We start from the raw sequence: 17,445 nt of genomic DNA on the forward strand, positions 1-17,445 counted from the left end.
TGACTTTTGCCTCTGAACTTCACTCTTCTCTTTCCTCAAATGGGCTTCATAATGCTTTCCACTCAGGCTTAACATGAGAATTAAATGAGGTGATAAATGTGAAGACCTGGACAGTACACAACAGATGTTCAATGAAAGTGTGGTCGCCATTATGACCAGAGCCTCCAAGCCTCAAGCAACCTTTCCTCGGAGTCCTGCTCTCCGTCCAATACACAGGACTTAGAATGACTGGGAGGCAGGGCCTCCAGTCTCTCCTTCCTCCTATGAGTACAGGATCCTGGCATGGCCAGAGGGAAGCATGAGCCAAGTCCTAAGGGTTTATTTCTTTGGCACAAAGAGGACAATCTAGACAAGCGAGGCTCATCACTCCACGTTGGGGAGTCTGGAGCACCTGCTCCCTGTTCTTCATGCCCGAATCCATGCACACCCACCCTGTATTCCGCATAAGACACGGCCTCTGTGCAAAATGCCAGCTGAAAAAAAATAGAAATATTAAAAGCAAAAAACGGCATGGGGGTGGGGTGAGTTCAAACCTGGCTGTCCCCCGGGGGTTGCCGTCAGGTAGAGAGGCCTGGGGATGCTTTTTTTTTTTTTTTTTTTTTTTTTTGAGACGGAGTCTCACTCTTGTCACCCAGGCTGGAGTGCAATGGCGTGGTCTCGGCTCACTGCAACCTCTGCCTCCCTGTTCAAGCAATTCCCCCGCCTCAGCCTCCCGAGTAGCTGGGACTACAGGCGTGTGCCACCTGGCTATTTTTTTTTTGTATTTTTAGTAGAGACGAGGGTTTCGCTATGTTCCAGACCAGGAGGCTGATCTCGAACTCCTGACCTCGTGATCCACCCACCTCGGCCTCCCAAAGTGCTGGGATTCCTGGCGTGAGCCACCGCGCCCGGCCAGGATGCCCATTTTTTAAAGGCTCAACTGTCCCAGTAGGCCATGCCATGTGGGCATCGGGCAGGGTCCTGGCCCTGCGTCAGGACCGCTCTTCAAAGCTCGATGGTATCACTGGAGGCGCTGCGGGATTCCCCAGGCTTGCCGCGCGGCTGGACCTCTCCCTGGCCGTCCCCCTGCCGAGCGGCGGTAGAGTCAGGGGCTGGGGTCGGGGCAGGCAGTAGCTGTACCGTGCTGGGCAACTCATCTAGGGGCAGACTGTCCACTGATGACAGACCGTGGCGCCAGGGGTTCCAACTGATCTTGAGTGAACCCCTGGAGAAGCTGTCGAGGGAGCTGCCAGAAGCCGCAGCGGCTGCCCCGTCGCGTGCTTCCACTACGTGCTGTGGGACCGGCCCGCGCACGCGCACGTCGCTGAGCGACCTGCAGCGGCCGCGGAGGAGCGAGGAGCCAGCGTCGTCGAGCTCGGCTTTGGGATGGCTGCCCCGGCGCGGCCGCAGAGCGCCTCCAGGCGGCGGGGAGGCCAGGCCGCGGAGGCCGCAGCGCTGGAACACACTGTCTCGCACCAGGTGCTCGCGGAAGAGCGCGGCGTCGATGCTGCGGCTCAGGTTGATGGGCGATGGCGGCCGCAGATCCAGCTCGCTCAGCGATGGCGCCGGTCCCACACCGTTGCGGGACAGTCCCGGGCCACCCTGGGGTCCGCGACCCAACGACGCAGCCGAGCCCCAGGCGCCTGAACTGGGCGTGGCCAGCTGCCCACTCTCCGCCGGGTTGCGGATGAGGCTCTTGCTGATGTCCAAGCTGCCTGCACCAACGTTGCTGGGCCCTGCATAGCAGTTATTGGGTCGCTCCGGCACCTCGCTCTTGCCTGAAGGCGCCGGGCACGCCAGACGCATCAGCTTAGCCCAGCAAGCGTGCTCCGTGGGCGGCCTGGGTCTCGCGGCAGCCACCGCGGCCAACGCCAGGGCGAGCGCCCATGTCAGCTCCAGGAGGCGCAGCCAGAAGTGGACACCCCACCAGGCCCACGAGAAGCGGCCCACGCGGCCTGGGCCCGGGTACAGCCAGAGCGCAGCCGCCAGCTGCAAGCCGCTAGCCAGCAGCCCCAGCGCTCCCGCCACAGCCAACAGCCGAGGGCCCGGGCTGGCATCCCAGCCCCGTGGGCCGTCCAGCAGGCGGCGACGGCACAGGCAGAGCGTGCCCAGAGCCACGGCCGCGCCCCAGGCGCACGACAAGCCCTGCGTCAGGAGGTTGAGCACAGACCATGTGGACAGCAGGTCTGTCGCGAGCAACCCTACACCATGCACCAGCGCCACTGCTCCCAGCAGGAGTGGGTTTTGCAGCGGTGGCGGCAGCCCCGCGCCCAGGCCGAGCAGAGTCAGGGCCGCCAGCGCCGTAAGCAGCAAGGGGAAGGGCAGGTTGTAGAGCACCAGGCCCCCGCGAACGCCCAGCCGCGCCTGCGAGCCGTAAGGGTCGGTAAGCATGTAGGCGGATCGCAGCCCCGAAGCCACGAGCACCAGCACCGCGGCCACCAATGCCAGCCGGGGCCCTGCTGGGGCGGCTGCCAGCGCAGCCAGCGCCAACAACGCGGGCAGCAGAAAGAGTACCCCCACCCCGTAGACGTGCAGCTCCCAGGAGAAGCTCAGGACCCGCCGAAGGGGGCCCCAGCGTAGCGGGGGTGCAGTGGCGTTGGCTGGGGGGCTGGAGGCTGGGGCTGAAGCCATGGAGCTGGCGGTGGGCTCCGGAGGGGGAGGCTGGCCCAGGGCTCGCTGCGTGGTGACTCGAATGAGGCCCCGGCGTGACGTCGAGGGGGCCTGGACTGGGGGTGCTGGGGGATGGCTTTGGGGGCGCCCCGGCCACTCCTCGGCTTCATCTGCAATTATAACAATATTAAAATAGCCATTTGAAAAGTGCTTTTGATTTTGTATCACCCTCTAGTGTGGTTGGCAAGTCATTTAACTTTTCCAAACAAATCTGCAAAATGGAGATAACAGCACCTGCCTCATTGCGTTGTGAAGAAGATGAAATGTTTAGCCCGGTGCCCAACACCCAGTAAGTGCTAAATGGATGTCAGCTATCATTTTCATTAATGCTACTATCAGGGAGGTAGTACCCCAGCAGTTCGACACATGGGCTGCATATTAGAATCTTCTGGAGACCAAGGAATAAGAATTTCTTGGGACGTGGCTTGGGCATTGGAATTTTTTTTTTTTTTTTTTTTTTTGACAGGTTCTCACTCTGTCATCCAGGCTGGTGTGCAGTGGTGCAATGCGGGCTTACTGCAGCCTTGACCTCCAGGTCAAGTGATCTCCCACCTCAGCCTCCGGAATAGCTGGGACTACAGGTATGCACCACCACGCCCAACTAATTTTTATATATTTTTTTGTTCTAAACATATCCATGTTACATATTAGAACATTCTAGCCCCAAAAGGGCAAATGATTTCTCCCAGATTTCCCAGTGAGTATGAATTTATTATCCTAGGTTGTTTGAAGGAGGCCCTGGGCAACTCCTTTAAGGAGGTGATTGTCTCCATTCATTCCCCACCCTCCGCCCCTCATACATCCCCAACAGAGGTTCTCAGTTACTAGACAGAGCACTCCCTCTCCCCACACCCCAGCCATGCTCTCACCTGGCTGCAGGGCCCCCATGGGGCTCTCTGTTCGGTTTGCAGCTGGGCCAGGGTCTGAGGGACCAGGGATGAGAGACTTGGGGGTGCCTGGGGCCTCCACAGCTCCTCTCACCCGCTGGGGGGAGATGGGGTCTGCTCCATTCATTGCTGCTCTCTCTGAAATGACAAAGCAGTCATCACCTTACCTGACCCTCCTATGGTCCTCCTAATCCCTCAGGATTGAGTCACAATCAACCTCATTTGCCACAAAGAGGAAAATGAGACCTAGAGGGACCCAGGGTCAAACAGAATTGAGGCATCCAGCTGCCCCGGAACATCGCTCAGCACACTCATTGAAACCCACCTGGCTTAGACGGCCCATCAGGAGCCTCTGAGGCGGGTGGATCCGTGGGCTGGGGTCCTGGTGAATCCTTAGCGTCAGGGAGGTCAGCCTGCTTGGGCGGGGGACCTGGGGAGCTGACTTCCCAGGACACCTCAGCGCCAGCCCTCTTGGGGGTCTCAACCGGCAGCTCCTCAGCAGGAGGAAGGCTTCTGGCCAATGCCAAGTCTGGCTGGGCCCCTGGCTCCTGAGAGTACACCACCTCAACTGGGGGTACTGAGCCAACATCAGGGGCTGCTGGATCCTGCTGGGTGAAGAGGGGGCCTTGAGCTGCCTCCTGGAAATGTTCCTCAAACCCACCCTGTCCTTCCAGCACTGGCCTCTTGACAGTACCTGAGTGGGGAACAAGGGTGTGAGGTGGGCCCTGGTGGTCTGAGGGAGAAGTGGGTGGGACCCTGCTCTTAGTTTTGGCCTTCAGACCCTCATCTCTAGGTGGCCACTGTCCCTCTTGGCCTTCATGCTGCAGGGAGGGAGGAACTGTGGCTACCCTGAGTTGACGTCTGGGAGTTGTGGGGATGAAAGTCAGATGAGGGTGGCCCACTGGGTGGGGAGCCACTGCTTCTTGCTCCAGAAGCTCTTGTGAGTCCAGAGGTCCTGTCCAGCCGTGGGAGCTTGGTCCTTGAGCCATCTGGAGGTCATCAGTTACTGGGAGTCGTTCTCTCTGAGCTCCCTGGGCTGCTTTGGGCCCGTACAGGGCTGGGCCAAGGGGAGAGGCTACAGGCTTCTCAGGCATCTCTTCAGCAGGGGCGTGGCGGACATCAGAGTTCCTGTGACTGTCAGCTCTGGGGTTCTCCGGGAAGACGTCAAAGGCCTGGGGCTCTGAGCCCACAGAGCCCTTGGGGTGGGCTCCAGGGATCATAGGGATTTCGGAGTTTTCAAGTGGCCTGGGAAAGCTCCTCCCCAGGGCAGGGCCAGTCCCCAGGAGTGGCAGCAGCAACAACAGCAGAAGGCCACATACACAGCCCCATGGGCTGGAGGCCATGGTCTACTCCGATGCCTGGGCCTAAAGCCCCCACCTTCCAGTCCTCACTGGATGAGCCTAAAAAAAAACACGGCATAGAATGACATGTGAGGGCTGGGGGCCCCCATGCCTTCCTCAAGGGGCTGGCAGGAAAGAAAAGCAACGCAAGGCAGCAGCTTCTCTGCTTTTAAAATTGCTGGATGTGGCACTTGCCCTGCTTTAAAACCTTCAGTGGCTCCCCATTTCCCTCAGGAAAGAACATAAGCTCCTCTCCTGACCTTCCAAGACCCTGGCCCCCACAAGCTGTTCATCTGTCCTCCAACACCCACTGGACTGTGTGACTCCCATGCCTTCGCTTCTGCTGTTCTGTCAGCAGGGAATGCTCTCTCCCTTCCCCTTCACTTGCTGAAATCCTGTTCTTTTTGAGAAGGAGTCTTGCTCTGTCGCTCAGGCTGGAGTGCAGTGGCATGATCTCGGCTCACTGCAACCTCCCCTCCCAGGTTCAAGTGATTCTCCTGCCTCAGCCTCCCAAGTAGCTGGGGTTACAGACACGTGCCACCACACCTGGCTAATTTTTATATTTTTAATAGAGATGGGGTTTTGCCATGTTGGCAAGGCTAGTCTTGAACTCCTGACCTCAGGTGATCTGCCCATCTTGGCCTCCTAAAGTGCTGGGATTACAGGCATGAGCCACTGCGCCCTGCCTGAAATGTTATTCCTAAAGGCCCACTTCAAAAATGAGAGACGTGGAGAGGGAGAGGAATATGCACCGGCCTTTGGGGAGGGGCCTGAATTTGAATCCCAGTGTCTTCATTTCCTGGGGGAGTCATTTTACCTCTCTGCATCATAGTTTTCCCATCAGTAAAATGGGGATAATAAGCATGCCTAACTCAAGGCATGAGACAAATAACCAAACATGTATGGGCGAGGTTCATACCTGATGCTTGACAAGCGTTAGACATTCCTCTTCCCGCCTTCCTTCCCTCATCTTCCTGGGTACTTGTCACCCTGGTCTGATTCTATAATAATCTCCTGCCTCTTATTTCAAACCTGCAGCCTCCAGTATATACCTGGCCCCACGTGGATATCCCCTAAAAGTTCCTGTTCTCGAGAGCCTGTCAGTGGGCCAGGGAGGCAGGAAGGGGCGCCACCACCAGGAGAGGTTTCATGGAGGGTGCGAGAGCTGAAGCCTGGGTGTGTTTGGCGGCAGAGGCCCTGCTCTTTTCCTCTCTGGGGAACAGCTGTCCCCAAAGCTTCCTGGCTCTTAACCCATGGTGGCTCACAGACACCTTAAGAAGCCACTGAAAACCCCCGGTGCTCTCCCGGGGAAAAGACCCAGGCTCACCGAAAGTTGTGAACAATTTCAAGGAGTTCAAAGACCTTTGAGTCCCATCCTCCAAACTCGAGTTTAGACTCTGTCTTAAAGCCTTGTTAGTTCATTTCTCAAACATTCAGGGAGCCCCATGGGCTGCTCCTGGTCTAGGCTAGGTGCTGGGGGCCCAGAGACAGGGCTTTGCTCCAGGGTTGGGAGTAGGGGTGCGCTGAGACGCCCCTAACACAGGTACTGGCTAAAAACAGTGCTCCTGTGTTTAGTTCTTCCCCAGTGAGGCTCCTGCGCTGAGCTTAGCAACATGTCACTCCGCCCTCCCAATACAAGGTGTGGGAACAGCCATTTCACAGAGGGAAGAAACGGGGGTTCAGAGAGGGTGAGCAACTCCCCCAAGGTCACACAGCTGAGTGGACACAATCGGGGTTGTGAAACCCTCGGAGGCTCATCTTCCACAGGAGGTCCAAAAAGCTTTGCCGAGAAAACGGCTGAATGGGGCCTCCAAAGATAAACATGCCATCTGCCTACCACTGCCAACCCGAGATGTGGGCACCTGCGGACAAGGCGGGGGCTTGCCCAGCCCTGGGCTCCCACTCTGCTGGAGAGGCTGTGGGGGGTGGCGGATCTCTCTGCCGCAGGGACTGGGGAGAGGCCGGCCTGGGGGCAGGGCGAGGCCGTTGCAGGGCAGCCTCGGAGCTGGTCCATCTCGGGTTACCTCTCCTCCTCCTCCTTCTCCTCCTCCGTCTCCTCTCTCCCTGGCTCCGCGCCTTCCCGCAGTGTCCTGGATGGGGGCGGGCGCCGTGCAGGCTTGGTCGCCTGCGCCCGCGACGGGGGCAGCAGGCCACGCTCCCCGTCGGGGTCCCGCCATCGCCCCCTCCCTGGGCCAGCTCCTCACCTGCGCGCCGCAGCCCCCGCGTTCACCTTGCGCGCGTCACTGCAGCCGATCGCCGCGCCGCATCCTCCGAGATGCTCAGACTCGGCTAACAGAGCCCGGCGCTGCCGATCGCGAGCCCGCCCACAGGAGCGCAGCCCTGCTTAACTCTTTCCCCTTAGGGGTGGACTCTTCTGTCAACCCTGACTTCCCCTCGCTCAGGGATTGTCAGGGCTCAGAGTGGAACCGAGGTCATCTCTGAGGGATGTGGAAATGTCTTCTGCAGCATCCCTGAAAACGGGGCAGCTAGCCTCTGCTTGCATACCTCATGGGACGGGGAGCTCACTTCCTTTCTATATCCCTACATCCTTTTAGGTAAATCCTACCTACAGCTTGGTATGTATCCTTCAGATTCTTTTCAATGTACAGTTACATGTACATCTTAAATAGAAATGACGTCATACTGTATACTTTTTTTTTTTTTGAGACAGAGTCTTGCTCTGTCGCCCAGGCTGGAGTGCAGTGGCGTGATCTCGGCTCACTGCAACCTCCGCCTCCCAGGTTCAAGTGGTTCTCCTGCCTCAGCCTCCCTAGTAACCATGCCTGGCTAATTTTTATATTTTTAGTGGAGACAGGGTTTCACCATGTTGGCCAGGGTGGTCTCGAACTCCTGACCTCAGGTGATCAGCCCGCCTCGGACCCCCAAAGTGTTGGGATTACAGGCGTCAGCCACTGTGCCCAGCCACTGTACACATTTCTGTAATTTGTCTTTTTCTCTTTCACTTTCCAATATATTCTGGCACATTTTTCATGTAAATATCTATAGATCTATATCATTTCTTGTATCCACTGTTGAGAATTCCAGCATATGGTCAGCTAGTTATTGTTCTTTATCCTGTCCCCTGTGATTGGACATAGGTTGTTTCTAGCCTTTTGCTCGCAGGGATAATGGAGCAGGGGCCATTCCTTGCTTAACACATCACTGTGCACATACACTAGTGCACCTACCAGATAATTGCCTAGCCGAGGCATGGTAGTAAAATCTATGGGTCTGCATATGGGGCTGGTAGACACTGTCAAAATGTTCCTGGTCTTTCTTTGAACACCTCGATACACTAAACATCATTAGGCTCAATTCTTTAAGGGAAAGCCACACAGGAAATATATGTGGTTATCAAAAATGAGATAGGGCTGGGTGCAGTAGCTCACACCTGTAATCCCAGCACTTTGGGAGGCCTAGAGAGGAGGATCATTTTGAGCCCAGGAGTTCAAGACCAGCATGGGCAAGATGGTGAGACTTTTTTTAATTAAAAAAAAAAAAAAAAAAAAACTAGCTGGGCGTGGTGGTACATGCCTGTAGTCCTACCTACTCCAGAGGCTGAGGCCAGAGAATCATTTGAGCCCAAGAGGTCAAGGTTGCAGTAAGCTATGGCCACTGGAGTGTCACTGGAGTGCACTGACCACTCTGTCCATTGACCACAAGCTGTGTCACTGGAGTGCAATGACCACTGCACTCCAGCCTGGGCAATAGAACGAGACTGTCACGAAAAAAAAAAAAAAAAAAAAAGAAGAAGAAGAAATCCATTTGGCCTGTATAATGGCTCATGCCTATATTCCCAGCACTTTGGGAGGCCAAGGCTGGAGGACTGCTTGAACCCAGGAGTTCGAGACCAGCCTGGGCAACATGGCAAAACCCCATCTCTACCAAAAAAAAAAAAAAAAAAAAAAAATTAGCCAAGTGTGGTGGTGCGCACCTGGGTCCCAGCTACTCAGGAGGGTTATGTGGGAGGATCACTTCAGTCCAGGAGCCAGAGGTTGCAGTGAGCCAAGGTCGCACCACCGCACTCCAGCCTGGGTGACAGAAAGAGACCCAGTATCAAATAAAAAATCAAATTTCACTTAAAAAAGAAAAAGAAAAAATTCTTCCTAGGGCTGAGCTGACATCTCCCTCCCAATGGCTTCCTACCTCTAGCTCTCACAGAAAAGCAATACTCAGGCCCCAGTTGTGTCTGACGTGTTGCAGTTTGAAGAATATTCCATCCTTAATGGCTGGTAAATGGTGGGGCCTGCATTCAGCTGCTTGACTCTGGGAGAGGGTGCAGGCCTTGCCCATTTCACACATGACCTGACCTCCTCTGTTTTCCTTGTTGGAGCCACTTCAGAATTGTAAAGGCATTTCTCATTTCTCTAGAGTCTTCTTTCTCCAGGACAAACACTCCGAGTTTTTCAGCTGTTCCTTGCAGGACAGGATTCTGGGTTCTCACCATGTGGAATCTCTTCTCTGTTTGCTTCTTACCAGCTCAACAACGCCCCTCTGAAAGTAGGACTCTTGGAAATGAACCTCGTTGGGAGTAAAGCTGAACCTTCACCTCTCCTTTCCAGGATTCTACTCCATTCATACGGCCTCACACTGAATTAATGTTTCTAGCAGCCACATCACTTTGCTACCCAACTGATCTAGTAGTAAAGTCTTCCCCCCTCTTCATGTACAACTGGTTTATTGACTCTTAATGTAGGATTCTACATTTGTTTGTTGTTTATCTTGTTAGATCCAGCCTGTTGTTACAATCCTGTAGGAAGTTAACTGGATCCTGATTCTACATATAGCTGATTGACATTTTGGAGGGTTTTGCAATAACCATTTCCCTTCCTGACAGCATCCTAACTTCCTTTGGGGGACCTGTATCTGTTCCCATGTGGGCAGTCTTGGCCAGAATGCAGTCCTAGGGCCCCCTACAGAAGCTGAGGAGTCTGGATCCTTCCTCTCACTTCCCCTTGTGAACTCGCTGGGAGCCTCCTTTGGAGATGTTGAGATTCCCTCCACAGGCTCAGAGCTGGCCCGGTTCCCTTCCTCAGTTTCTCCTGCGAAGGGCAGGTGTGTGAGTGCCTGACCTCCCAGTCCATGCAGGGCCATCTGGCTGCTTGCTGGCTGCCCTCTTTGGAACCAGGGGCCCCAATCCCGTCGCGTTTCTAAACCACCAACCGGCAGGCATTCTGAGATTCCAAACAAATGCAAGAGAGATTAGGATCCCTTTGGCTAGAGGCCAAGGTGAAAGCTGATCCTGTGGAAAGAGGAGACTGGCTGGGGTGGAGGTGAATGTAAGCGGGGAACACGAGGCGCGCAGGTGTGGACAGGGAGTAACTCAGCTCCAGATGGAGCTCCCAGCATCCTTCTGGAGACTCTGGGATGGCGGGGATAAATGGAAGGTGACTCCAAGTATACAAGGGATGGTCAATATCTCCTGTTTACCAAGCACTTGGTCTGCCAAAAACTATGCTACACACCATTATTCTTTTTAAGTCCTCATGACAACCCTAGGTTTTATGTTTTTCATTATACAGCTGGCAAGCTGAAGCTCAGAGAAGTTCAATAACTTGTTAAACGTCATGCAGCAACTAAGGGGCCAAGCCACAGGCCTGACTTTAGAACTAGTGCTCTTTGTTTTGAGATGGAATCTTGCTTTTGTATTTTTAGTAGAGGCAGGGTTTCGCCATGTTGGCCAGGCTGGTCTCAAACTCTTGGCCTCAAGTGATCAGCCTGCCTCGCCCTCCCAAAGTGCTAGGATTACAGGCATGAGTCACCACGCCTGGCCAGAACCAGTGCTCTTAATAGTAATGACACCCTCCTGCCCCTCTGGAAGAACCTGAGAGAGGAAAGTGGGGGAGATGGAAACCCCAGGCCTTCCAGGCAGCCCCTACTGTGTTAGGAGTTAATTGAGTTCATGAAAATAGGCCCTCCAGTTTGGATCTCTGTTGACTTCAAACCAACAGAGCTGAAAGTTGTTGTGACTCCCCAAGGAAAGAGTGAGAAAGAAAAGGCAAAGAAGATGGGGCTGGCAATGATGAAATCTCCTGCTTAGACAAAGCCCAGGACAGTTGGTTGGCATTTTCGTTCTGGCTGGTTGCTCTGGCAGGCATGAGAAAATAAACAAAAGGGAGAACAGGTGAGAGAAAGTGCAGGCTGGTGAACCTTCTCTGTGCTCTGCCCACTGTCCTGAACTCTGAGGGCACAGGGAGTTATACTCTTTTACCAAACTGGCCAAATTCAGCCTGAAGGGTTCCTGGAGTCTTAACCTACTCATTCTCAGATTTTAGCTTCCACCAACACCAACTAAACAAACCTGATCTTTTTAAAGAGGTTTTTTGTCTGTTTTCTGAGACAGAGTCTCTCTCTTTCACCCAGGCTGGAGGGCAGTGGCACAATCTCAGCTCACTGTAACCTCCGCCTCCTGAGTTCAAGCCGTTTTCCTGCCTCAGCCACCCGAGTAGCTGGGACTACAGGAATGCACCACCACGCCTGGCTGATTTTTGTATTTTTGGCAGAGATGGGGTTTCACCATGTTGGCCAGGCCGGTCTCAAACTCCTGACCTCAAGTGATCTGCCTGCCTTGGCCTCCCAAAGTGCTGGGATTACAGGCGTGAGCCACCACACCTGGCCAAGAGTTATTTATTTTTTGTGTGTGTGAAATCTGATGCCACTTTAAAATCAGCAGATCCTTACCCCATTCCCTTTCACTCTCAATTCCCACTTTCTGGAAGTAATTATTGTCAAGTCTTTCTGGTACTTCTGGTTATTTCTTCTGGTATTTATCCTATTTTCACATCAGATTTATGCTGCTAATGTTAATTATTTTCAGTTTTGGGGGTTAATCTATTGACTACTATGAAGATAATATGAAAATGTAGCTCTTCTATTACTTTCCATATTTTTCTGTAGTTTTTTGGTATCATTATTCTGCATTTACAATACTAGAACTGTGAAACAATTATTCAAGCTGATTCAAGAAGTGTGCTGTGAGGATAATTATTCCCTCCCCAGACATTGTTTCTCCTGCAGTAAGCACTGCTTGGTTTTTCATTTGCTTAATTTTCCATGCATCTATCACTAATTCATTCCCCTTAATCTTTCCTTAAAGTGAAAAACAATTGAAAGATTTAATTTCCCATTCAGATAACATTTTCAGAGATTCACAGAATTCAACAGAGACAACAAACAACATGGTTTCTTCGACAAATGAATGTCTTGAAAAAAAAGGGAGGGAGGGAAAACTGTTACATAAGAGATTTAAGAGATATAGCAACCAAATGCCACGTGGGGGCCTCGTTGGGAGCCTCAGTCAAATAAATCCACTGTGGAAAAGACATTTTAAGACAATTAGGGAAATATGAACACAGATTGAGTCTTAGGACATATTCAGGTATAAGCATGTTTGCATCAGGTGAAATAATGGCCTTGTGGGTTATGTGTAAAAAATTCCGTATCTGTTATGATACCTACGACTTATGTGTGAAATGACATACTTGTGATTTACTTTGAAAATATCCAACTTCCCTGCTCCCTCCCCTCCCACAAAAAAGTGATTTTGGGAGCTACATTAAAAAATTCTGGGCCAGGGGCAGTGTGGCTCACGCCTGTAGTCCCAGCACTTTGGGAGGCCAAGTCAGGTGAATCACCTGAGGTCAGGAGTTCGAGACCAGCCTGGCCAACATGGTGAAACCCCTTCTCTACTAAAAATCCAAAAATTAGCCAGACGCAGTGGTGCACGCCTATAATCCCAGCTACTCGGGAGGCTGAGGCACGAGAATCGCTTGAACCCGGGAGGCAGAGGTTACAGTGAGCCAAGATCGCGCCACTGCACGCCAGCCTAGGTGACAGAGCAAGATTCTGTCTCAAAAAAAAAAAAAATTCTGGTAAAATAGTGATAATTACTTTATTATTATTTATTTATCGTTTTGAGACAGGGTCTCGCTCTGTCTTCCAGGCTGGAGTGCAGTGGTGCAATGATGGCTCACTGCAGCCTTGACCTCCTGGGCTCAAGCAATCCTTCCACCTCAGCCTCCTCAGTAGCTGGGACTACAGGCATGTGCCACCATGCCTGGCTGATTTTTTTTCATTTTCTTGTAGAGATGAGGCCTCACTATGTTGCCTAAACTGGTCTCCAACTCCCAGGCTCAAGTGATCCTCCCGCCTCACCCTCCCAAAGTACTTGGAATGCAGGCATGAGACATTGTGCCTAACCTATTTTACTGTTTTAGAGACAGGGTCTCAATCTGTTGCCCAGGCTGGAGTGCAGTGGCACAGTCATGGCTCACTGTAATCTTCAACTTCTGGGCTCAAGCAACCACCCGCCTGCCTCAGGCTCCTGAGTAGCTGGGACTACAGGCATACGCCACCATGCCCAGATAACTTTATTTTTTGTAGAGACAGGGTCTTGCTATGTTGCCGGGCCAGTCTTGAACTCCTGGCCTCAAGCAATCCTCCCACCTCAGCCTCCTAAAGTGCAAGGATTACGGGCGTGAGCCACTGCACCTGGGCAGTACTTTATTCTTTTTACTGCTGAATAATACGCCATTGTATGGCTATACCATATTTCATTTATCCATCTGTTAGCTGATAGACATTCGGGTTGTTTCCCACCTTGTGGCTACTATGAATAATGCTCTATGAATATTCATGTATACATAATTGTGTAGACATGTTTTCTTTTTCTTTTTTCTTTCTTTTCTTTTTTTTTTTTTTTTTGAGACAGAGTCTCGCTTTGTTGCCCAGTCGGTAGCCCAGGCTGGAGTGCAGTAGTGCAATCTCAGCTCACTGCAACCTCTGGCTCTCAGGTTCAAGCAATTCTCCTGCCTCAGCCTCCTGAGTAGCTGGGACTACAGGAGGCTCGATCCACCTGCCTTGGTCTCCTAAAGTGCTGGAATTACAGGCATGAGCCAACGCACCTGATCTGGACATATGTTTTCTTTTCTTTTTTTTTTTTTTTGAGATGGAGTCTCACCCTGTTGCCTAGACTGGAGTGCAATGGCATGATCCTGGCTCACTGCAACCTCCACCTCCCAGGTTCAAGCGATTCTCCTGCCTCAGCCTCCCGAGTAGCTGGGATTACAGGGGCGCGCCATCACGCCCAGCTAATTTTTGTATTTTTAGTAGAGACGGTGTTTCACCATGTTGGTCAGGCTGGTCTCGAACTCCTGACCTCGTGATCCGCCTGCCTCAGCCTCCCAAAGTGCTGGGATTACCAGCATGAGCCATTATGCCCGGCCAGTATGTTTTCACTTCTCTTGGGTATGTATCTATTTAGGAGTGGAACTGCTGAGTCATATGGAAACTTTACATTTAAACATTTGAGGACCTGCCAGACTTTTCCAAAGTAGCCTTGTGACTGGTGGGGAGACTGAGGCCCAAAGAGGGAAACTGTCTTCTGCAAAGCAACACAGTGAGTGTGAGAAAGCAGGAGCTAATCGTGGACATGACTTCAATGCCGCGCCTTCTCCTCTGACCGCACTACCATCTCACTCTCACTCCAGTGCTCTCCATACCCACTTCTGCCCCTCCATTCCATTCCTTGCCCAGCAGCAAATCCCTTCACACCAGTCCCTACAAAGGCTTCCTGCTGCCATCATCGGGATGAAGTTCCGCCTCTGAGGGATGACTTATAAGCTCCTCTGCCATCTGGCCCTAGTGCTGCCTCCTCATCTTGTCTTCTGAAGCAGTTTTAGTGAGCTATAATTCGCACCCCACCCCATTCACCCATTTTAAGTGTACAATCCAAATGTTTATCAGTCCTTTCATATTCTACACTGCAGGGTCATGCAGGTCTTGTTTCAGTTCCATGAAAACACCAACATCTTTGCTTCTGAGACTTTGCGCACACCGTTGCCTCTGTTTAGAACAGTCTGTATTTTTTTTTCTGGCAAGTTCCTCATGATCTTTCACATCTTAGTTGAGATGTTTCCGCTGGGAAGCCTTCCCTGAGCATTCGGGTTGACTGGATGACCTGCAGGATGTTCCCATGGCCTCCCTAGGATCGTCCCTGTCACAGCATGTACTATAGTAGTCTGAGGTTTTTTTGTTTGTTTGTTTGTTTTTTTGAGATGGAGTCTCACTCTATCGCCCAGGCTGGAGTGCAGTGGCACAATCTCGGCTCACTGCAAGCTCCACCTCCTGGGTTCACGCCATTCTCCTGCCTCAGCCTCCAAAGTAGCTGGGCCTACAGGCACCCGCCACCATGCCCAGCTAATTTTTTTGTATTTTTTAGTGGAGACAGGATTTCACCGTGTTAGCCAGGTTGGTCTAGCAGTCTGAGTTTTTAAGGTCTGTGACTGTGTCTTGTTCATATGCAGTGCCTGGCAACACTCAATTCACTATTGGTTGAATGAACAGAAAGATCTGAAAATTTCTAGCATGGCCCTGAGCACACTGTAGAAATCCTGCAAATGTTTGCAGACCGCAATTACTTCCAAGGACAGGGACAGCACCTCCTGTTGGGAACATTCCAGATGGTTTGGATGATTAAAGGTAAGATAAGATATTTTTTGTCTGGTACCCATGCCACTTCTTCAGGCAACAGCATCCCAGTTTTCCTTTGGGGAATCACTCTTATTATACCTTCAGTTCTTATAGTTTATGAGAAGCTAAGCAGTTCCTGGAATTTGCAGTTGACTCAAGGCAGATGAGTTAAGATGCAATCCTAACTTTTGCTAGATTTTTTAAAAAGGGGTGCTTTCTTTTCACTAGGATTACTAATCTCGTGCCTCTATAAGAAAACTAACTGCCTAAGAAGCAGACTTGAGAAAGCAACTGAGTCCTGATGATATCATGAGAGGCCCTGGACCCAGCTGTGCCTGAAGCCAACCACCGGACATTTTAGTTATTGAGTCAATTTCCATTCCTTTTAATTGCTTGAGTTCAGCTTGTCACCTGCAACTGCAATATTCCTAATCCAGTTAGTAACCCTCTTTCACATACACACATACCCATCACACACCTTACAGACCAAACAGAGGAATCAAGCTGACTTTTGTCCCTAAGCACGGGTTTACCTACTCACCTCAAATCTAAATTGTATTTTTCTGAGTTGTGTTGTGCAGTTGACTGTCAATATTTAGCTTTGCTTGTATGGTACTTTCTATACCAAGCTTGTCTGGCCTGTAGGCTGCATGCCGCCCAGGACAGCTTGGTATGGGGCCCAACACAAATTCATAAACTTTCTTAAAACATTGTTTTTTGTTTGTTTTGTAGCTTATCAGCTATCGTCAGTGTTAGTGTATTTTATGTGTGGCCCAAGACAATTCTTCTTCCAGTGTGGCCCAGGGAGGCCAAAGGATTGGACACACCTGTTCTATTCCATGATCAGCAAGTAGACATTTGCAGTGTCCTAAATAGTATCAGGTGATAAGTCAAGCCGGATGGAAGAGATGCAATTCTCATTTATAGCCTGGCCCAAATTGAACTCCAAGAAACACACACAATAAGCACTGCTCCCTAAGCCTGTGCGCTGTTCTGGAAAGAGCCTACTAAAACAACCTTGGCTTTTCGTTTTGACTCGCTGATGCCAAGGACAGGTCTGTGCATTTACTACCAGTACAATGGGACAGGAAAGTCTCACACACATTTTTTTATTCTTTGAGATGGAGTTTCACTCTTGTTGCCCAGGCTGGAGTGCAGTGGCACGATCTCGGCTCACTGCAACCTCTGCCTCCCAGGTTCAAGTGGTTCTCCTGCCTCAGCCTCCCGAGTAACTGGGATTACAGGTGCACACCACCATGCCTAGCTAATTTTTGTATATTTAGTAGAGACGGGGTTTCACCATGTTGGCCAGGCTGGTCACACACATTTTAACCACCCATCTTTGCTACAAGGGAAAAAGGCCAAACCTTGTGTGGGTGAAGAGGCAGACTCAAATGCTCCCGATGCAGAGGAACGAGGCGGCTACCACTCAATCACCAATTACCATCTGCATGCTACCCAACCTGGACCTTTCCAGGGCATACTGGACCACTCCCCACTTCCTTGGGGTGCAATGAATTGCAGACAGTTTAATCCATGGGCTTTTGCTGATTCTGTTTTCTCTGCTTGGAATGCCCTTCTACATAGAGGAAGTCTTTCAAGACCCAGGTCAAAGGTTAGCTCTCCTGTGAACACTCGTTCCTTTTCTATCTGGTATAAGCAGCCATTTTAACTATCGTTAAAGGTCAGGGTTTCTTAACTTGGGTCTGCGGGTCATTATGAATAAGTTTTAGAGGGACATGTCTGTGTCTATGCCCACATATGTTACTCTGGAGGCCAGGGTCAGAGATTCCAGATTCTCAGATTCGGTGACCTCAAAAAAAGGTCTCTTTTGGCCAGGCACAGAGGCTCATGCCTGTAATCCTAGCACTTTGGGAGGCTGAGGCAGGAGGATGGCTTGAGCTCACAAGTTCAAGACCAGTCTGGGCAACATAGCAAGGTATCGTCTCTAAAAAAATAATAAAAAATTTTAAAAAGCTCTTATGTGTCTCTCTCTTGTGAGTTGAGGGCAAGGTTCACATCTCTTTCGTCTTAGACTCCCCGCACTGGTCCAAGATAGACAGTCAACTGTTGGCAGAAGGTTGTTAGTGACTTACAGA

General features: G+C 51.5%; 1 protein-coding gene and 1 long non-coding RNA gene across 6 annotated transcripts; one reads left to right on the forward strand and one right to left on the reverse strand.

Annotated features, from left to right (window-relative positions):
• Window positions 1-303: 303 nt before the first annotated feature.
• Window positions 304-7,217, reverse strand: PRRT3 (proline rich transmembrane protein 3). 3 transcript variants are annotated; one of them, XM_004033559.5, is made up of 4 exons: window positions 7,081-7,217; window positions 3,862-4,936; window positions 3,519-3,674; window positions 304-2,759 (listed from the first exon to the last, which is right to left on the reverse strand). In XM_004033559.5, exons 2-4 carry the CDS (start codon window positions 4,877-4,879, stop codon window positions 985-987), a joined length of 2,949 nt encoding a protein of 982 aa, XP_004033607.4. In that variant the 5' UTR covers window positions 4,880-4,936; window positions 7,081-7,217; the 3' UTR covers window positions 304-984. The 3 variants fall into 3 exon arrangements, with proteins under 3 accessions (XP_004033607.4, XP_018879059.4, XP_018879060.4); XM_019023514.4 differs by having other exon boundaries at window positions 6,901-7,217; XM_019023515.4 differs by lacking the exon at window positions 7,081-7,217 and adding an exon at window positions 5,796-6,878.
• LOC129532636 (uncharacterized) lies at window positions 2,133-17,324 on the forward strand. 3 transcript variants are annotated; one of them, XR_010132759.1, is made up of 4 exons: window positions 2,133-2,362; window positions 2,825-2,938; window positions 3,116-3,230; window positions 15,575-17,324. It is a non-coding gene; the product is annotated as an uncharacterized lncRNA (long non-coding RNA). The 3 variants fall into 3 exon arrangements; XR_008678447.2 differs by lacking the exon at window positions 15,575-17,324 and adding an exon at window positions 9,356-10,037 and having other exon boundaries at window positions 2,146-2,362; XR_010132760.1 differs by lacking the exon at window positions 15,575-17,324 and adding an exon at window positions 9,248-11,981 and having other exon boundaries at window positions 2,237-2,362.
• The last annotated feature ends 121 nt before the right edge of the window (window positions 17,325-17,445 follow it).

The sequence above is a fragment of the Gorilla gorilla genome, chromosome 2 (assembly GCF_029281585.2).
Source record: "Gorilla gorilla gorilla isolate KB3781 chromosome 2, NHGRI_mGorGor1-v2.1_pri, whole genome shotgun sequence".
Lineage (NCBI taxonomy): Eukaryota > Metazoa > Chordata > Mammalia > Primates > Hominidae > Gorilla > Gorilla gorilla.